The sequence below is a fragment of the Propithecus coquereli genome, unplaced genomic scaffold, assembly GCF_000956105.1.
Source record: "Propithecus coquereli isolate 6110/MARCELLA unplaced genomic scaffold, Pcoq_1.0 Scaffold138, whole genome shotgun sequence".
Classification (NCBI taxonomy): Eukaryota; Metazoa; Chordata; class Mammalia; order Primates; family Indriidae; genus Propithecus; species Propithecus coquereli.
Window position 1 is genome coordinate 5,108,298 of NW_012138080.1, and position 23,055 is coordinate 5,131,352.

Here is a 23,055-nt window from a genome sequence, read left to right on the forward strand (position 1 = left end):
AATATACGATTTATTGTATTCTATTGTTATTAATATATAAGTTAAGTACTTCCTGGGAAGTATCTAAAAATGTACTTTTCCCATGGTTAACATTCCTAGATCAGCATTTCTCTTTCATTAATATTTTTATATGGCTTCTGTGTGGATCTTTCTTTCTTCACATTGGTATTACTGTAAAAAAGGATTTCTTTTATAAGACCCATTTAGGTATAATGGTACCTCACTTTATATACATACTACAATTATGTAAATTTTTGAAATGCTGGTTATATTTTAAATATGCACCAGGAAAAGAGGAATCTCATAATTAAATTATTTTGTAAAAGTGAATACTTGCCATTTTATTTTACTAATTTATAAATTTGTAACATATCTCACACTTAAAATATATTCAATAATACTTAGAATTATGGGAAAAAGACTCCCTCTGGATGTTAAATGATATGCATGCCATTTTACATGGATATTAATTTTCTCTTTTACTTTTTACTTATTCTAATAATTATTGAAAAATGATATACTGAATAAGACAGCATACTATCTGAGCCCTTCATGGCATTTCACCTGTATCATTTTACTTAGATGGGAATACTAAATATTGTGAGAATATCTATCTTCCCTAGATACTTTATAGATTTGATTTTATCATAATCAAAATGCAAACAGGATTTTTGGGGAGGTGATATGAAAATGATTCAAACTTTATTTAGAAAAATAAATGTTTAAGGACTTTTTAAAAATATTTTTTAAAAAGATAGCGGTTGATGGGGTTTCATTGGCCGTATAAGATATTAAAGCAGATTATAAAATAGCAGTGTACTGGTAAAAACAGTAAGTAGATCACTGAAGCAGAATGTCTACCCTGGGAATAAACGTGATCTCATTCAGGCACACATACATACTTGCATAATAATTTAATATACAATAAAGGAAGCATCACAGAACAACAAAGTACTATTCAGGAAATGATGTTTGGATAATAATGTAGAACTTAATTCACAGCATTCACTAAAATGTATTCTAGGTAGATGAAAGCATTAAAGCAGTAAATAAAAAATGAGCCAGGTGTGGTGACATGCACCTGTAGTCCCACCTACTCAAGAAGCCAAGGCAAGAGGATTGCTTGAGCCCAGGAGTTTGAGGCTAGCCTGGGCAACACAGTGAAACCCTGTCTTTATAAAAAAATAATAATAATAAAATAAATGAAATTATTTAAAAAAAAATAATTTTACTAGGTCTCTAGAGGAAAAATAACTTTCTAAACCAAAAGAAGCAAAAGAAACCACAAACAAAAGGATAGACAAATTAGACTATATAAAAATTGAAATGACTAAAATTAAAAATGATAGGTAAGGAAGATATATTTCCAGGAAATAGAAAAAGAACTAACAGCTGTCGTGTGTGTGTGTGTGTATTTTTGTATATGTATGTGTGTGTGTATATATATACATATATATATATATATATATATATCAGTCATGTGTCACTTAACAACGAGGATACATTCTGAGATATGCATCATTAGGCGATTTCATCATTGTGCAAACATCATAGAGTGTACTTACATAAACCTAGATGATATGACCCACTACTCACCTAGGCTATATGGTGTAGTCTATTGCTGCTAGGGTACAAACTTGTACAACATGTCACTGTATTAAATAGAGGAGGCATTCGTAACACAATGTTAAGTATTTGTGTATCTGAACATATCAAAACATAGAAAATGTACAGTAAAAATATGGTATTATAATCTTACAATACCACCATCATTTACATGGTCTGTCATTGACCAAAACATCATTATGCCATGCCGTGCATGACTCTGTATGTGTGTGTTATTTTTAAAGAACATATTAAATAACATTTAGGATTCAAACCCAGATCTGACTGACTCCAAAGCCCAGGCATGCTCTTAACCCTAATGCTATGTCCTTTTCTTATGCTACATATCCTTGTGAATATAATTTCTCCTTCATGGCATTCCATATGTGGTTTAGTTATACTAAATTTACAGAATCGAATTTATTTTCGTCTGTTTATAACAAAAAAATCAGCCATAAAAAGGAATTACATGGGTAAAACATACACGATTTTTAAGTTAATATCTTTTTAAAAATACATCTGCCTGTAGCTCCTCTTCCCTGTACTTTGGATCAGTATTTGTTAGATTATATAAGATACAGGTGGTGTCACTGAAAAGCCACAAGAATATTCTTTCTGACAAAATTGCACAGCAGAACAAAATGACTGAAACAGAAATGGATAGGAACTTTCCTAGTAACCTAGGATTGGCCTACCCTACCTTTTCCTGCAAATAGGTTGGATGTTGATGAAAAAGAGTGGTTTGAACATTCTAAGTAAAACAAATTGGATATAAATAGAAAACTCAAATTTAGAATATGAGCATACTATTATATATCTTAATATTCCTTCTCTCAAGTTTCTAAGTTTTTGCATTTTTTTCTTTGCTCTGTAGTCTCATGCTCTTGACTTACCCATCTATAATTAATTAATAATTAACAAAATGCTAGAGGGTTTTGTTTGTAGTAATTCTAAAAAGTCCCACACATTTTTTGTTTGTTTTGAGACAGGGTCTCACTCTGTGGCCCAGGCTGGAGTGCAGTGGCGTCATCATAACTCACTGCAAACTCCAACTCCTGAGGTCAAGTGATCCTCCTGCCTCAGCCTCCTGAGTAGCTGGGACTAACAGGCATGCACCACCGTGCTCAGCTAATTTTTTTATTTTTTGTAGAGATGGGCTCTCACTGTGTTGCTCAGGCTAATCTCAAACTCCTGGGCTCAAGTGATCCTCCCCCCTTGGACTCTCAAAGTACTAGGTTTGCAGGTGTGAACCACCATGCCCAGCCCACCCTCTTAGAAACTCACTAACACCAAATATTTTACAAAGTAGTGAGTATAAAATCATATAATGTTATGGCGCACAGCCTTTCATCTCATTCTTAAACAAAAAAAATCCACTGAAGAATTACTTTGACAAGTTAAAAACAGTCAAATTTTTGATAATTGTATTATTCTTATTTAACTGACTCTTGTTGACAGTATGTGGTTATTTTGAATTAAGTCTATATTGGTAGGATTAACATATCTTTTGAATGTGTGTGATACTAAACAAGCCTGAATGTGTGAGTAAAGGCACGATGCTTTTAGTTAGACATGGTGAATAAAATGTATCAGATGTAGGATTTTACCCTATTTGGCAGGTAATCAGATAGCCTGTTACTATTCATGGATGATAGAAGAAGACTTCAGACTCCTCGTTCAGAGAAAAATGACTTTATTATTAAATGCACAACAAGCAGCATGAACATCAGCACGTTTGTTGATTCCCCTTGCTACCAAGTCCCATAAGGTGACATGAATGTTCAAATGGATGCTGTATACAAAGTGGGTTTGCATCATACCTGAGGAACACTGAGCTTCGTGGATCCACCACTTCTTTAGCAATCATTAAATAAGCCTGATCTTTGTCCCAAAGAGAGACACCACCTTATCCCTACAAACTGATTTCTTATCTGTGAAAAATGGCCTGAATAAAGAGCATCCAGGATTTTTCATTCTTAGACAACCTGGTAAGATGAATAGGAGCATAAGAAACCTACAGAGGAATGTCTTTCAGCACTTTCATTTCCAGTATATTTGTTCAGTTGCTATTTGTAGCAACTAGTTTGTTCCTTTTTACTGCCTATATCATAATCATTGGGCCTCAAATTTCACCATCTCTGTGGTACTCTTTGATTTATAACTACAGTAGTAAATTTTAAAGAAATAATTGTATAATAGTAAGGGCTGCAAGTCCAAGTGGGGCATTGTATCTCTGTGTTTTTCTAGCAAACTTATTATTATGATATATTTAATTAAATTAAGGACTACACAAGGCCCCCTAAGGAAACATCGTGGATATAAATATACCCTGCAGACATCTCTCTATTGCTTTGTCCTCCATATTTTCAATCTTTTTATTCTTTAATGGCATACAGAGACTCTTCCTCAAAATGGTGCTTTGGTTTAGAGTCTAGAATTTAAACTTGGGCCACCAGTCAGTCTTATTAGCTTCATTTTGCGTTGGTTCACTCAAAACTGAAGGTGGTTGATTTGGTTGTTTTAAAATATGGCAGTTTCCAGATGTACATTTCTGCACTGTCTAAAACAATGATTCTCAGACTTTTTGGTCTCAGGACCTCTTTATACTCTTAAAAGTTTTTGAGGAGGTAGAGGATTCTGGGAAAATGGTAGGGTAGGAAGCAACATGAATCTGTCTCCCCACCTAGACGACAATTGCACTGGCAGAATCTGTCAGATGTAACTACTTTGGAATCCTGGAGTCTATTGAAGCTGTCCAGGGTAAGATGCGATTAGTAATAGTGGTGAATTTTGGTCCGTTTCAGCTCTTAGCTCAACAGTGGCTACCCATCCCCCAACCCTCCAGTTTCATGGTAGACAGCCATACACATGTTTCTGGAGCAGCTTGCACAAAGCTTCTATAGAAGCCAAGGTGGGAAATAAGGACTTTGTCCAAATATCAGAATTTGTGCTCTGATGACTGATCATTGATTCTGATCACAAAGGTGCAGACAAAGAGGTTATGGCCATTGTTGCTGCACTTCCCCCCCCCTGATTGTAAGCCCCTCCTTCCTCTGGCTAAAGTGACTGCCAGAGGGTGTAAAGGGCCAGCAGCTTTTGTTTTTCCCTTCATTTATCTCTTTTTCCCATTTTAGGAGCCAGACATTGAAGATTAGAGTATTCTTTTTTTTATTCCAGAATATTATGGGGGTACAAACACTTTGGTTACATAAATTGCCTTTGCGCTGCCCAGGTCAGAGCTATAAGCATGCCCATCCCCAGACAGCTTGCACTGCACCCATTAAGTGTGAATTTACCCATCCCCTCAATTCCCCTCCCACCTGCCTGACACCCAATGAATGTTACTTCCATATGTGCACGTAAGTTTTGATCGATTATTACCAATTTAACAGTGAGTACATGTGGTGTTTGCCTTTCCATTCTTGTGATACTTAGAAGAATGGGCTCCAGCTCCATCCAAGATAATACAAGAGGGTAGTTCACCATTTTTTATGGCTGAGTAGTACTCCATGGTATACATATACCACATTTTATTAATCCACGTGTATTGATGGGCACTTGGATTGTTGCCATATCTTTGCAATTGTGAATTGTGCTGCTATAAACATTTGAGTGCAGATATCTTTTTTATAGAATGTCTTTTTTTTTCCTTTGGGTAAATACCCAGTAGTGGGATTGCTGAATCAAATGATAGTTCTGCTTTTAGTTCTTTGGGGTATCTCCATACTACTTTCCATAGAGATTGTATTAGTTTGCAATCTTGCTAGCAGTATATGAGTATTCCTATCTCTCCACATCCACACCAGCATTTGTTGTTTTGGGACTTTTTGATAAAAGCCATTCTTACTGGAGTTAAATGATATCTCATTGTGGTTTTGATTTATATTTCCCTGCTGATTAGAGATGTTGAACAATTTTTCATGTTTATTGGCCATTAGTCTATCTTCTTTTGAAAAGTTTCTGTTCATATCCTTTGCTCACTTTTTAATGGGGTTGTTTGATTTTTTCTTGGTGATTTTCCTGAGTTCTACATAGATTCTAGAATATTCAAAAACAACTGCATATAGAGGGGAAATTCAAAAGTCTGCACATGTCCAGAGGAAGGTATAGGCACAGAAAAGATCTGAGAAAACTTTTAAGTTTATACCTCAGGTTGATCCTCAGCAGAGAGCACCTACAACAATAAAAAATAATAATAAAACCAAATAATAGGTGGAGAAGGGAAAGAATCTGAATTCTAGAAGGAACTTATCTGATTTCCAGAGTTATCACATTATTAGATTCAAATGTCTAGTTTTTAACCAAAAAAAAAAAAAAATCATGACATATACAAAGGAACAGGAAAGTATGGCTCATTGAATGAAATAAGCTCATTGGATGAAAATAAACCAAGAGGAACTGTCACTGAGAAAGATCTGATGGCAGATATACTAGACAAAAACTTTAATGCTACAGTTTTAAAGATCCTCAAAGAACTGAAAGAAAATATGGAAACAGTCAAGAAACTGATGTATCAACGAAATGGAAATATTGATAAGGAAAACACTTAAAAAGAAACTAAAGAAATTCTGGAATTAAAAACTACAGTAACTAAAATGAAAAATTCACTGGAGGGATTCAGAAGCAGATTTGAGCAGGTGTAAGAGAGAATCAGCAAATTTCAACATAGGACAATTTGAGCCTGAGGAAGAGAAAGTAAAAAAATTGAAGAAAAGTGAACAGAGCCTAAGGGACCTGTGAGACAACATCAAGCAGACCAACATATACATTATGGGAATCCCAGGAGGAGAAGAGAGAAAGGGAGAGAGAATATTTGAAAAAATAATGGCTCAAACTTCCCAAATTTGAGGAAAACCATGAATATAAACATCTAAGATCAACAAACTCCAAGTAGGATGAACTCAAAAAGACCCACACTGAGATCCATTATAATCAAACTGTTGGAAAGACAAAGAGAGAATTTTGAAAGCAGCAAGATAGAAGTGACTAATCATAAACAAGGTATTCTTATATTAGCAGATTAGTTATCAGAAACTTTGGAGATGAGAAGGTAGTAGAAGTGCTAAAAGAAAAGAAAAATACAGTCAACCAAGAACCCCATATCTGACAAAACTGCTCTTCAAAAGTGAGGAGAAATTAAGACATCATTCTCAGATAAACAAAAGCTGAGGGAATGTGTTATCATTAGACTTGCCCTGCAAGAAATGCTAAAAGGGCCGGGCGCGGTGGCTCACGCCTGTAATCCTAGCACTCTGGGAGGCCAAGGGGGGAGGATCGCTTGACGTCAGGAGTTCAAAACCAGCCTGAACAAGAGTCAGACCCTGTCTCTACTAAAAATAGAAAGAAATTAGCTGGACAACTAAAAATATGTAGAAAAAATTAGCCGGGCATGGTGGCACATGCCTGTAGTCCCAGCTACTTGGGAGGCTTGAGGCAGGAGGATTGCTTGAGCCCAGGAGTTTGAGGTTGCTGTGAGCCAGGCTGACACCACAGTACTCTAGCGTGGGCAACAGAGCAAGACTCTGTCTCAAAAAAAAAAAAAAAAAAAGAAAGAAAGAAAGAAAAGAAATGCTAAAGGGAATCCTGACGTTGAAATGAAAGGGTAACAGACAGTAACTAGGAGACTTGTGAAGTAATAAAGATCTCAGTAAAGATAGATACATGGGCAATTATAAAAGCTAGTATTATTGTTTAAAAAAAAAGGCTATTATTATTATAACAATGGTGTGTTTTGATTTTTAAATAACTTAAAAGAATGCATTAATTTAAGGCATTAAGGGATATTCTAATAAATCTTCACTAGATTAATTAATGCAAAGTTCTATTTGGACACACAGTGTATAAAGATATAATTTTATGACATCAACAAATGAAAGCAGTGTTGATGGAATTGTTAAAGGAGCAAAGTTTTTGTTACTGACGTTAAACTGGTATAAATTCAAATTATGTTATTATAATTTTAGGATATTAAAAGTAATCCTCCTGGTAACCACCAATAAAATAGCTAAAGAATATACCCAAAAGGCAATGAAAAAGGAATTTAAACAATTCACTACAAAAATCAACTAAACTGAAAAGAAGACAGTAATGGAGGAAATGAAGGACAAAAAAGCTATGAGGCATGTAGAAAACAAATAGCAAAATGACAGGAATTCCTTCTTAACAGTAATTACAGTTGACTTTTGAACAATGTGGAGGATAGGGGCACCAATCTCTGAAAAAGATTGGCCTTAATTTTATCAATACTACCTCCAAGTTTGACCATGTCTACTTCCAGACTGTAGAGGAGAAGCAGACATTTATGGGACCACTTTACAAAGATCAGATTATAAAGGAAGAAGGAGCTTAATGTCAGGAACAGATTGTGTAGCTGGTGATATTTTAATAAAAATCATTTTCCAGTGGGGGAAAAGAATAAAAATAAAAATGATCTTAAATCAGCAACCTAATGTTACAACTTAAGGAACTAGAAAAAGAGCAGATTAAACTCAAAGATAACAGAAAGAAGAGTAATAAAGACTGAGCAAAGATAAACAAAATAGAGAATAGAAAAAGAGAAAATTAATTAAACAAAAAGTTGATTCTTTGAGAAGATCAACAAAATTGACAAACTTTAGCTAGATAGACTAAGAATAAAAAGAAGACTCAAATTACTAAAATCAGAAATTAAAATGGGGGCATGACTACCTATTCTACAGAAATAAAAGGGTTTATAAATGAGTACTGTGAGCAGTTTACACCAACAAATTGGACAATCTAGAATGAAATGGACAAATTCCTAGAAATATAAAACTTACCAAAACTAAACTATGTGGAAATAAAAAATATGCATAGACCTATAACTATTAAGAAGATTGAATCAGTAATCAAAAAATCTCCCAAAAAAGAAAAGCCCTGAACCTAATGGCTTCACCAGTGAATTCTACCAAACATTTAAAGAACTAACACCAGTTCTTCTCAACTTTTCCACATAATTGAGGAGGGAATACTCCCTAACTCATTGTATGAGGCCAGCATTACCCTAACAGGAAAGCTAGACAAACACTACAAGCAAACAAAACTACAGACTTAATATCCCTTGTGGACATTGATATAAAAATCCTCAACAAAATACTAACTAGGCAAATTCAGCAGGATATTAAAAGAATTATATCCCATGATCAAATGGGATTTATCCCTGGAATACAAGGATGGTTCAATATATGAAATCGATCAATGTAATACACCACATCAACAGAATGGACATAAAACATGATCATCTCAATCAATGTAGAAGAAGCATTTGCAGAATCCTATACCCTTTCATGATTAAAAATATAAATAAATAAAAAATAACACTCAGAAAACTATTATAGGAATTGAAGGAGGCTACCTAAACTTGATAAAAGCCATATATGAAAAACCCACAGAGAATGTCATACTCAATAGTGAAAGACTAAAAACTTTTCTTCTATGATTAGGAACAAGGTAAGGATGCCCACTCTTGCCAGTTATCTTCTACATAGTATTGGAAGTCCTAGCCAGAGCAATGAGACTAGAAAAAGAAATAAAAGACATCCAAATCAGAAAGGAAGACATAAAATCCGTTTGCAAATGATAAGTTCTTATATGTAGAAAACCCTAATGATCTCACCAAAAAACTGTTACCAATGCAGCAAAATAGCAAGATACAAAATTAAGAAAGAACAGTCCATTGCATTTCTATATACTAACAACAAACAATCCAAAAAGGAAATTAAGGAAATAATTTCATTAACAATAGCATGACAAAGAATTACTTAGGAATTAACTTAACCAAGAAGGCCAAAGACTTGCACACTGAAAATGATGAAAACATTTCTGAAAGAAATTGAAGAAGACATAAATAAATGGAAAGATATTTCATGTTCATGGTTTAGAAAACTTAATAGTTTTAATATGTCAATACTACTCAAAGAGATCTGCTTATTTAATGCAATTCCTATCAAAATCCCAGTCATCTTTTTCTTTTTTTGCAAAAAATACAAAAACCCATCTTAATATTTATATGGAATCTCAATGGACCCCAAATAGCCAAAAATAATCCTGAAAAAGAACCAAAGTTCTACCTGATTTCAAAACTTATTTCAAAGCTACAGTAATCAAAACAGTGTGGTGCTGACATAAAGACTGACATATAGACCAATGGAATAGAATAGAGAGTCCAAAAACAAACCTCTACATATAAGGTCAATGATTTTTCAACAAGGAAAGCAAGACCACTTAATGGAGAAAGTACTATCTTTTCAACAAATAGTTTTGGGAAATTGGATATCACATGTGAAAGAATGAAGTTGTACCCTTAATTAACACCATATACAGAAAGCAATTCAAAATGGATCAAACACCTAAATGTAAAAGCTAAAACTATAAACTGTTAGAAAAAACATAGAGCAAAAGCTTCACAGCATTGGATTCGGCAATGATTTCTTAGATATGACACCGTAGGCAAAGACAACAACAAAAAAATAGACAAATTGGACTTCATGAAAATTTAAAACTTTTGTGCATCAAAGAACACAATCAAGAGTAAAAATGCTTCCTCTCTTCAAAACAGAAGAAAATATTTGCAAATAATATGTCTGATAAGAGATTTATCTTCAGAATAATAGTGAACTGTTAAAACTTTACAACAAAAAACTAAGCAGCCCAATTCAAAAATAGACAAAGGCCTTGAATAGATATTTCTCCAAAGAAGACATACAAATAGCCAAGAGGTATAAGAAAAGATACTCATCATCACTAATCATTAGGAAATGCAAATCAAAACTATAATGAGATACCACTTCACACCCATTCGGGTGGCTATTATCCCCTCCCTGCCAAAAAAGCCCAGAGAATAACAAGGGTTGGGGGGATGTGGAAAAATTAGAACTCTTATGCACTGTTGGTGTGAATGTAAAATGGTACGGTGCTGTGGCAAACAGTATCATGGTTCTTCAAAAAATTAAAAATAGAATTACCATATGATTTAGCAATTCCATTTCTGAGTATGCAATAGTCCCCCCTTATCTGTGATTTCACTTTCTGAGGTTTCAGTTACCCACAGTCAACTGTCATCCAAAAATATTAAGTGGAAAATGCAGAAATAAATAATTCGTAAGTTTTAAATTGTGCCTCATTCTTTTTACTGTAATGAAATCTCACACCCTCCTTCCTCTACCCAGGATGTCAGTCATCCCTTTATCCAGTATATTGATGCTTTATATGCTACCTGCCTCTTTGCCACTTAGTAGCCATCTTGGCTATCAGATCAAAAAAATATAGTACCACATATTTAGGGCTTGGTACTATCCACAGTTTCAGGTATCCACTGTGGGTCTTCAAACATATCCATGCAGATAAAGGGGGACTACTGTATACCCAAAAGAATTGAAAACAAGGTCTCAAAGATTTTTTTGTATACCCATATTCATAGCAACACTATTCACAAAAGCCAAGAGGTGGAAACAACCCAAATGTCCATTGATGGATGAATGGAGAAACAAATACACACACACAGACACACACACACACACACACACACACACACACAGACACACACATACATACATACATACATACAGTAGAATATTATTCAGTCTGAAAAAGGAAGGAAATCTTGTCACATGCACCAACATGGATGAACCTTCAGGACATTATGTTAAGTGAAATAAGCCAATCACAAAAAGCTAAATATTATATGATTCTACTTTTAAGAGATATTTAAAGATATCAAATTCATAGAAACAGAAAGTGGTTACTAGGGATTATGGGAATGAGGAAAAGGGGAGTTGTTTAAGGGTAGAGAGGGTTTCAGATTTACAAAATGAAAAAGTTCTAGAGATTTGTTTGACAACAATGTGAGTATACTAACACTACTAACTGTACACTTAAAAATGGTTAAGATGGTAAATATTATGTGTATTTTACCGTAATAAAAAGAAATTATTAAAAAGTTATTGAGGATCCCAAAGAACTTTTGCTTATGTGAGTTATACTTATTGATACTTACAATATTAGAAATTAAAACTGAGAAATTTTAAAAATATATTGACTCATTTAAAATTATAATCTTAAACCATTGCATTACATATTAACATAAATAACATAGTATTTTCATGAAAATGACTATATTTTCCAAAACGAAAACAATTTAGTAAGAAGGGTGACATTATTTTTCATTTTTGCCAGTGTCTAATGTCTGGCTTAATAGAAAACAATTTCTGTATTCAATCTGTTGTATATGTTGTTTTAGTTGTAGTCTATGAGGGAAATTTGACTTTGCTCAGATATATAGTTAGGAAAGTAAAGAGAATTTTAATACTTTTCAAATAATTGGAGACTGTCTTCTTTGATACTGCACCAAAACTCACAAGTGATAGTTTAAGTTAGTCGCTATGTGGAATCTGAAACCGTACATCGGCTTATGTGGCATTTTTAACTGCAACCTTTATTGACGTGTGATTTTATAACAGCATGCATTGTTCATTTGGAAAACATTGATTCTCCTACTGATGCAAATCTTCCACGTGTTGTCATATTTGACTACACAATATAAAGAACAACATTTGTTAATGTCACCAGCAATAATCTCTAGGGAAGAAAAAAAAGGTTGGGAGGGAAGGGGCACAAAAATGGGACAGCTTCTGGGGTGTTGGCAAAGTTCTAATTCTTGTGGTATCATGATTTTCTAGTAATCAATTTGTTCTTTGCTTTATAGTTTCAGGCATGAATTCCTAAACAATACAGTTTAGTTTTGACTGTTTTTTAATTTTATGTAAATGGAATCATGGTATGTACATATTTGTACCTGTTTTGTTCAGTATTATGTTTTAGGATTAAACATGTATATTTCGTGTGTGTGTGTGTGTGTGTGTGTGTGTGTGTGTAGTATTTCACTGCCTGAATAGACCATATTTTGAAACCCATGTTATCATTGATGAACATTTATGTTATTTTCAGATTTGGAAAATTTTAAACAGTGCTGCTGTGAACATTTTTGCACATGTATTCTATTCTCTATAAGCATGCGTTTCTATAGGATATAAACCTAGGAAATGCTGGGTCATAGAATATGCACGTTTTCAAATTTAGCATAATAGATGATGCCAGAGTTTTTTCATCAGCCCTATAAGAAAGCTCCTTTGCTCCATATCCTTGCCAACACTTGGTATTTTTAATTTCATTACAATTTTCTTTTATCTCAATTAAAAGACTTTTTAAATGTTCAGCCCTTCTGGGGAGAATTGTGCAGTAGTACCTTGTACAATCCTCTGAATACTAATGTGACAGAGCAAATTTTCATATTTGCTGGATATTTGGATTTCTTCTTTTATAAAGTGCAAATTCAATTTTTGCCCATCTTTCTTTTGGTTGACCTTTTCTTACTGATTTGTAGAGGTTCTTTGTATATTCTTGCTGCAAACCCTTTTGGGGGGAAGATATGTATAGTTATTTGGCCCCAGGTTTACTTAACTTTAAAGATAGGAAATACAGTATGTTAGCATTATAGCATCAGATAGGCTGGACCACATTTTAGCCCTTTATGAGATGTTCAATTGTAAGATGACAAGACAGGTGGGTAAGTGTGGACCACTCTGCCCTATAAGGTACGGGATCTTGTAACAGTCTTCACACTAAACTGTCAGGTCTCCCAAAAGACATGCTTGGTTGCATGAATCATACTAAGCTTAGGGAAGCTACAGCCTTTGTTTTTCAATAGACATTTATGGTTTATTCATAGGCCTTCAAGTATAGATGCAGTTCATCAAGCTGGAGTCAGTTTTACAATAAATAATATTGCCTGTTAATACAGCTGACATCTTACATTGAGCATAATCCAATATATTTCCGTGGAAATGGTATTGGAAGAAGGTAAATTTGAGGTCATTTCCTCATGGAGAAAGAATTTAGTCCTGTTGGTTAACCTTTTCTCCCTGGAAAAAATTGGTGTCTTTATAAAACTGAGTATTCTAATCCATGAATGTGGTATATCTCTTCATCTCTTTAGGTCTTATTTACTTTCTCACAATAAAACTTGATGGTTTTTTCATAGCAGTCACGTAGATTAATTGTAGATTTGTGCCAAGTAGTTGATTTTTTTTAAGCCACTGTGAATGGTTTTCAAATTTTTAGTTTCTACTTTTGTTAATGTATAGGAGCGCAATTGGTTTTACACATTTATTTTATATTCAACAACCTTGCTAAATTCTCTTATTAATTCTAATAAATTATCTATAAATTCTTTTGGATTTTCTACATATGTAATTATTTTTAAATAATGTTTTATGATTTTATTTCTTTTCTAAAATATATACCTTTGTATCTTTTTCTGACCTTAATACACCAGCTAGGACCTCCAGTACGATATTGAATAAAAGTGGTAATAGATTCTCGATCTCAAAGGGAAAACTTTAAATATTTCATCATTGTAATATTTGCTATAATCTTTTTATAGGAAGCTTCTATACTACTACAAGTTTGCTAAGATTATTTTTTAGAATATAAATGGATATTAATTTCATTAAATGCTTTTCTGAATCTAGTTAGATGATAGTATTATAATATTTTCCCTATAATCTCTTAATGTGTCCCTCAGTAGAGTTGCTAATGTTAAGCCAAATGTGCATTCCTAAGGTAAGTTTAATTTGCCCAAGATGTATTATCCTTTTTTTATAAATTACTAATATTTTCAATAAGACTTTTGCTTCTATATTCATAACAGATTTTCCTGTAATTTGCCTTTTCCTATTGAGTTTTGGTATAAAGATTTACTAGGCCCATGAAATGAGTTAAAAAATAAACCCATTTTTCTTGTTTTCTGGAAGAATTTATATAGTATTAGAGATATTTCTTCCTTAAATGAATGTTTGGTGAAACTTATTAGTGAAACCAATTGGAATTTTCATTGTGGGAAGGTTTTTAATTACAAATTCAATTTCCTAGTCCCAGCTACTTGGGAGACTGAGGCAGGAGGATCACTTGAGCCCAGGAGTTTGAGGTTGCAGTGAGCTACAGTGACACCACTGCACTCTACCCAGAGCGACAGAGTAAGACTCTGTCTCAAAAAAAAATAAAAATAAAAAACACATTCAATTTCTTTCACAGTTATAGAACTATTTAGGTTTTCTGTTTCTTTCTTGAATCTATGGCAGTAAGCAATATATTTCTAGGAATTTGCTTCCCTCTTTCTTTCTTGGTTATTCACACTAGAGGTTTAATTGACTTTGTCTTTTCAAGAGCAACTTTTGGCTTTGCTGATCTTCTCTATTGCATTCTTAGTTACCATTTTATTATTTTTGCTCTCATCTTTATATTTCATTTTTTTTCTATCTTTGGGAGTAGGGGGTAGGGCTTGCCTTGGATGGGGAGTTCACCAAAAGTGTAGCTCTACCTTTCAACTCACTCTTCCTGGTCAACCATTGTAAAAACAGCACTGACAGCTTCACTTACTCTCTAGTTTTCTAGTCTCTCCATATCTTGACTTGGAGATAATTATTTGATGTTTATTAGAAGTTTTTAAAAAATATTTTGTACAGCTTTTTAAAAAAATTGTGTTCAGAGCAAGGGTAATCCTTAAGTGGAAGTTCCTTCCAATATTATTTTAATTATGGTATAATCTTTCTGATTGCCTAGCAGTAGAATAACAAAGCCTAACTTCAGTTTTACTATGAGAATACAAAAGTGATTTAAATGAAAACACTTTGAAAAAAATGAAGACCAGTACAGATACAAATGTTCTTATTGTTCTTCTGCTGTTTTGGGGGACTCACCAAATGCTAAGATATATCCAAAGTTCCCTCAAATGTGATTTGCAGTAATTGGGAAAAGTCTCCAAGAATCAGTAGTAGGGAGACCAAACTGTCTTACAACTTTGGCAATGGTAGTGTATAATCTTATTGCCCTGGACTTAATTAGCTCTTGTTCTAGTTCTAGCTAGTAATCTGAAATCTAATAGAATGGACAGAATACTCTTATACAGAATTATTAACAGAATACTCTTGAGGTGTAAATTGTTTGGATCAGTCGCCTTTTTTGAATCAATTCATTAAACATACACAGGACAGTGATCTAAGCTCTGAAGTGGATAAGAAGTTGACCAAGGTATTTGGTAGTCTCAAGAAATTTAGTTTGTGGGGAAGTCCTAAAACTGCATTATCTTGAAATGTGAAATGCATGTTGTTTAAAAGCACAGGCTTTGGAGTGGGAACACTTTGTGTAGATTCTAACTCCTCTGCTTCCTAGCTGTATAACTTGAGCTTCCTCGACTGTAAATTGGAAATAAGGCCTATTTCAAAGGAGTTGTGAGGATTAATAGAGTTAATCCATGTAAAGGACTTAACATTGTATGTGAGACATAGTTCAGTTTATATTTTATGAGTTAATGAAAAATTAATAAGCCTTTTTGTAGAGAGAAGAACTGAATATATTGTATTGAATGTATTGTAGTAAAAGAAAAATCTAGTAAGTGCTGAAAGAGAGATACAGAGTCAAAGGAACATTGAAAAAGACTCCCTACTGACTGGGAATTGGGAGATTTCATATAGGAGATGACATTTGAGTAAATCTTGAAGGCAGAGTGAAATTATAGCAGTTATACTTGGGACAGAAGATAATCTATGTGGAGGTGATGATCTATATGACCAAAGATTGATGGTGGGGGAGCTGGGATTTAGGCAAGAAAGCATAGCGATTTTAAAGAATGGTAAATAATCCTAGAGAGAAAACACATTGAAAAAGATTTGGTATTCAATGCTTATCATTTTGTATGTTATCGAGAGCCATTAGAGACTTTGAGCTGTGCTTTAAGAAGACTGATGCTAGGCAGGCGCAGTGGCTCATGCCTGTAATTCCAGCACTTTCTGAGGCTGATGTGGAAGGATCGCTTGAGGCCAGGAGTTTGAGACCAGCCTGAGCAAAAGCGAGACCCTAGCTCTACAAGAAAATAAAATATAAAAAAAAATTAGCCAGTCATAGTGGTACACACCGATAGTCCCTGTAGCCCTAGCTACTTGGGAGGCTGAGGCAGGAGGATCACTTGAGCCCAGGAGTTCAAGGCTGTTGTGAGCTATGATCATGCCACTGCACTCCAGCCTGGGTGACAGAGCAAGACCTTGTCTCAAAAAAAAAAAAAAGACCCATGCTGATGACAATTGGTCAGGTAAGTGAGAATTTGGAAGAAGGAAGACCTGTGAGGAAGATTTTATGATAGCCCAAGCAAAATAATAACAAAAACCTTACAAAAACAGGACCAAAACTACCCATAAATTATCCAGTAAGAAATAATAGGTGAAGAATTCAAAGGTGATTCTGAGATGAAAAGTCTAGACAATGAGACAATAGCAGTATCATTTGCAAAGAAAGAAGATGGTGAGTAGTGTGGAAAAAATAGAGCAAGGCAAGGGGAATTCGTAGTGCTGGGTTTTGGGTTGGGTGATGGAGATGGGTTGCATTATTATGTAGGGTGGTCAGAATAGGCATAATGGGGAAGGTTGCATTGGAGTTAACTATGCATATATCTTTAGAGGAGAGCACCAGGTAAATGGAACAATCTATGCAAAGGCCCTAAGGTGGGAATGTGTCTGGAATATCCAAAGAACAACAAAGAGGACAGTGTGGTTCCTTTTTCAGAAAGACATGGTTGCAGATGCTGCAGAGCTACGCACATAAACACACACAGGCGCACATAAACACACACACGCACACCACCACCACCAGCACCCCACCAGAGGTGCTGATTTACTGAATTAGAATTACCCAAACCAGCTGCAGTATAAAGTCCTAGGTAAAGATGTTTGCTGACTTGATCACAGAAGTAAAAGAAAAGAATCTCGAAGTGAAAAGACAGTTTGGATGCATACCAAGACTTCGAGACTCACTATAAGAAAAACACCTTGTGGTGAAGGTTCTAAGACATGGGATCACTCCCAGAAGAGAATTCACAAGTGACTCATTGACTTGCACAGTCCTTCTAAGATTGTTAAACAGGTTCCTTCCACCAATGTTGACCTAACAGTTGAGGTTGAAGTCACCATTGCAGATGTTTAAGTCAACTATTAAATATTTTAATAAGTTGGTTATCAGTTGTTTTTTAAAAAAAAAAAAAAGGTCAGTATGGTTGAGAGTGATCAAGGGAGAGAGTGGTATATATGATCAGAGAGGTCATGGGCAGGAGAAAAGTGAGGCAGATCTTGTTAACTACAACACTGTGAAACAGGTACCATTATAATCCCCATTTCACATGAGGAAACTGAGATATAAAGAAGCCAAGTAACATGTTGCATCTGTTGTAGGATCAAAAGCTGGCTGTAACAAGTAACAAACTATTTCATCCTCTTATATACTAAAGGTTTCAAAATGATTTAATTGATAATTTATTTATGACCTCTGCAAAATATTAGATGAAAGGTCATCAGTGTCGGAGTGGATGATTCATTTAGCAATGGCTCTACTTTAATTTTTTTTTCTTTGCAAACCAACATGACCATTTATAGGGCTTGTAATTTCATCAAAGTTTCTTCAATTGCCTATGACCTCTTTGTGTTAGAAGTACATTAAGCACCGCTTAATACTTCTGTGTTAGAACCGATTCAAATTTTGGTTTAGTTCTTCTAGATGTTTCATATTAAGGATTCTTAGAAACAGAGATATGTTCATAATCATAATGACATTGCTAGATATATTTTCCTTAAATCTTATGTATAGAAAGCCATTCTGGATCATATGGTGATAATGACATTTATACATTACCTATGTACATGCTACTGATAATTGAAATGAATCGATGTAATGATAGTTGCTGATTATCTGGCCCATGTACATGCTACCCACACTTGGAATAAATCAATGCCTTAATAATATAATTTGATATAGAAAAACATTTTAACAAAGACAATTCTTTAAGTAATAGAAAAACCTAAGAGAAAGTGTTTGTGCCTAGTTCAGTGGTCCCTTAGCTTATCCATAGACAACTCTCCACTCTACTTCCAGGTTAAGTGACTAGAGGGATTTGAAAGTCACAGTGGAAAAGGTGAAAAGGTACTTAATAGTTCATTTTCATATATGTTAGATTGCTAGTTAAAAGAGCTATTATTTACTCTAAAGTATGTTTACTACTTTAACCTCCTTCATTTTAAGTAGAATTGATCCAAACTTGTTGATTTTTATGACCTGTGAAGTTTTCAGAATTGACCGTGTGGAGGTGATTAAAGAACAGTAGTACTTTGCTAGATTTATGGTTGTTTATGTAATAATTTGTTAATCTGGCAGTTAATAAAAAATGAGAAGTTACATCCTTGGTGTTTCTTAGTAGTTGTCTCACAGAAGCAGTGAATACGTAAATCATAATTATGTGGATTGATGATGTTAATTGTTTGGCATTAACATGCTTTTGTCAAGTGGGGGCATCATTGGTCTTTCTTAAAGCAGTCTGGTAAGAATAGTTTGTTAAACTTAAATGATATTAGGGGTAAATATTAATAATTTTTCTTCTCCTTTCACCCTACTTTAAAGGGCCTCTATTTTATGTCTAAGTTTTATCATAGCTAGCACTTATAATTAATAGCAACATTTAAAGGCCAGAAACAGTAGTTTTCTTTATAGTTTTCTATTGTATCAGCCTCTAAAGTTATCATCACAAAATGCAGTTACAATTCAGTAGAAGAAAAAATGACATGGTCTTAAGAATAATGCAAGTTTAGAATAAAATCTTACATAGTCTTAGTTTTATTATCATTATTGTTCTTTTAAGTATATGACCATGGGGACAAATATATGCTTAAGATTTAAAACATACACACACAACTAACTCACTTCATATTCAAAAGTAGCTCTCAGTGGTAATTAAAAGATATTTTGAGCATATTGAAAATACATATTGTTATGTGTTGTTGCTACCAGCACCTGACTGTTATGAATAACTCTGAAACTGTTTTGCCACCATTAAATTTATAGATAAGAAGGATGTTTGAATATATTGTCATTGTGTTATTTGTTTAAAATACATATATGATTACTGTATTTTAAAAACTTAGGATGATTTTAATCTCTCCACTACTGCAAATTTATCCTACAGTTAGATTTCAAATTGCATTATTTTTAATCTAGCCAAAACTAGAACTATATTTATACACGATTGCATTGGGGAAAATTTTTTGGGTGTGAGAGTTATACAGACATTCAGCTTTAAATATTTAAATACTTTAACATGATGTTTCTGTCAATAAAGCTCTTGGCATGTTCTTACGTATAAGTTTAAAATCTTGCATCCTTGTCAGGCAAATGCCATGGGCTAAAACTGAAGATAATAACTTAAGATTTATGTCTTCTTCTTGGAGGTTACAGTTGTTGTGAATTGACAGTTTTGAAGGACCTAAACTGACATCAAAGAGTTCAAATGATCTGGTTAGGTCAATTAATGTTAATTTTCATCTTCCATTAAATTCTTTTAAATGTTTTCCTCTTTTTCTTTTTTCCAGCCAAGTCCTATACCAAGTCCTGTTTTGGGGCAAAAGCCAAATGCTAGTCAGTCACTGCTTGTATGGTGCAAAGAAGTTACTAAAAACTACCGGGGAGTGAAAATCACCAATTTTACTACATCATGGAGAAATGGTTTATCTTTCTGTGCAATATTACACCACTTTAGACCAGATTTAATGTAAGTAGAAACATTTTTCATTCCCTATAAATATTTTGTAAATAATAGACATTTTTAAAAAGGACATAACATAATTTCTTAGCATGTGTCCTGAAATACTTAACTTTTATGTTTCTATTTTATTACCCACACCTCTTGCTTTTTGAGAGAAGAAATGTATGCCAGAAGGAAAAGTTCTTCCTCTTGCTACCTAAAATCAATCTTTTCTCTTTTTAAAGAAAATGGTTTTTCTCCTTAATCTCATACAAAGAACTGACTTCAAATTATTATGAAAATTATGTTAGTGTTAAAATGAGATGAGACAAATAACCCTGTAGCTCTTTGTACATTGACAAAAAGGGATTACCTCATGGTAAACTTGGTTGTCAAGGCTAGTCTCTGGTCCCCTGCCTTAACTTCTCTTTTAGATGGAAAGCTTCAGGCAATGAAACATGTAATCACTGTTTTTATTTATTTATTTATTTCCTTAATTTTCCACACTATTAGTTTTGTTGATTGGATTGCTGTGAAATTGCTAGTTACTCTTTGGTATTATTGCATGTCAAATTTTTAGATTCAGTTTGTTTTTAAAACAGCTGTTTTTATCAAATACTGTATATACCCACTGTGCCATTTTCTCCCTCAGTGACTACAAGTCTCTGAATCCTCAAGATATTAAAGAGAACAACAAAAAGGTAAGAATTGCTGAGGAAAAAAAATACATCATTTCAATTTTGGCTTCTCTGCGGGTTTTTATTAATTTGAAGAAAGTGAGGCTGTTTTGTGAAGTCATAACTACAGCTCACAGAAAGTTGTCTGCTTCCTGCAGTTCAAATAGGATGCATGGTCTACTCTGATTTTCCTTGGACTTTAAAGATCACGACAAGTGTCAGGCTGGCGTCAGATTATAATGTGTATATGACCTTTATTAACAGTAAAATATTTGTTAAAGCGTATTCCTTTTATTCTAAGATTTAGCTTTTAAAAAATGTACCCAAAACTGGTATGCCATAACTATTATGTAAGTTTGGAAAAATATGTTAGGAAGGGATGAAAGCAGGAGCCTAATGGGAAGCCAGAGAGACTGCCTAGGTTCTTAGAAGCAAAAAGAGGTATAAATATTGGTTCTTTTCATTTTCTGGTAAACTATATACAGTCATGCACTGCATACTGACGTTTCTGTCAATGACAGACCTCATATACAATGATGGTACCATAAGATTATAATCATGTATTTTTACTGTACCTTTTATATGTTTAGATATGTTTTGATACACAGATACTTAACACTGTGTCACAATTGCCTGTGGTATTCAGTAACATGCCATACAGATATGTAACCTAGGAGCAACAGGCTAAACTGTATAACCTAGGTGTGTAGTAGGCTATACCATCTAGGTTCACACATCAAAATTGCCTGACAATACATTTCTCAGAACGTATCCTCATGGTTAAATGACACATGACTGTATATTTTTCCATATAATTAATTAATATACTGAGATCATAGCTTCCCAACGGGTATTGGGGAGGGGGTGGAGATGGGTATTGAGCCTTTTAGCCATCAGGGCAGCTGTGTAGGGCTGAGTTGCTGGACCACCCCCAGGGCTAGCTGACCATGGCTATAGGCTGACTTATCTGTTTAACCCAGTGCAAGTACAGTGTGATTTTCTGTGCACAGTGAGGGAAGCACCTAACTCAGCACACAGTAGGTACTCAGTGTTCTTTTGCACTGAATTGAATTCTTCATCTGAAAAACTAATGAAATGTATTGTTGCTTAGACTAGGAGTTATTAATCTATGATCTGTGGATAAAATTCAGGGGTACTTGAACATGGTTGGGGGAAAGAATACATTTTATTTTTCTAATTCTTCAACTGAAATTTAGCTTTTCCTTCAGTTATAAATTTAGGCAACAAACCACAATAGTATTAGCCATGCCTGAGACTATGTCACCTTTAGAAATCACAGATATTTTCACATCATGCTACAGTTGTTGCAGGTATCTCCAAATACCTTTTAAGATTTTCTCTTCTTCAAAATTATATTAATTAATGTATTCATTAAAGGCACATATATTACTATTTCTCAAATTTGGTTTAACTAATATTTTCATGGTTGTATTTCTCAGTATAATTGGTTTCTTTTGTAATTCTATTTTATACACACAAAACATTATTTTGAGAAGGGATCCATTGCTAAAAAGGCTCATGAGACAAAGTAGTTAATAATCTCTGGTCTAAAGTTTTTAACATACTTTAAATTAGATAATTAAAACCACTAGTGATAAAAAAAGAAGTCTTAGATTTTGATAGAAGTTCAGTAACAGCCTATGTCTATTAAAGTGAAATGCCTTCTTTTTCATTAATTAATGAATTAATGATTAAATTTTGTATTAATAAAAGAATTTGAATCAAAATAATTTTTTTTAAGAAATGGGGTCTCACTCTGTCACCTAGGTGAGTTTAATTGGCACAAACATAGTTTACTATAACCTCGAACTCCTGGGCTCAAGCGATCCTCCTGCCTTAGCCTCCTAAAGTGCTAGGATTACAGGTGTGGGCCACTGCGCCCAGCCTCAAAACAATTTTTTACATTTATTGCTCTCTAAAGGGAAAAATTTGTGTAGCCATCAAAAAGTTATTGTTTCTTTGCAAATACATATTGCTGGCCCTGGAGTAATACATTTAAAAACTGCCAAGCTTTTACCGAAATATGCCACCAAAAGTAATCTATAAAAATCAGTATAATTTTCTTTATAGGAATCACTCTTCTCATGAGCACATTACAAACTAAGTCATTCTCATGAATTATTT

General features: G+C 33.9%; 1 protein-coding gene across 3 annotated transcripts in view; it reads left to right on the top strand.

The window, feature by feature from the left end:
• The window catches only part of EHBP1 (EH domain binding protein 1), a 345,442-nt gene that overhangs the window by 229,174 nt on the left and 93,213 nt on the right, over positions 1–23,055 (top strand). For all 3 annotated transcript variants that reach the window (XM_012639212.1, XM_012639213.1, XM_012639210.1), the window contains exons 11-12: positions 20,082–20,260; positions 20,886–20,934. In XM_012639212.1, the coding sequence (XP_012494666.1) occupies positions 20,082–20,260; positions 20,886–20,934 (228 nt within the window). The remainder of the gene's footprint in view (positions 1–20,081; positions 20,261–20,885; positions 20,935–23,055) is intronic.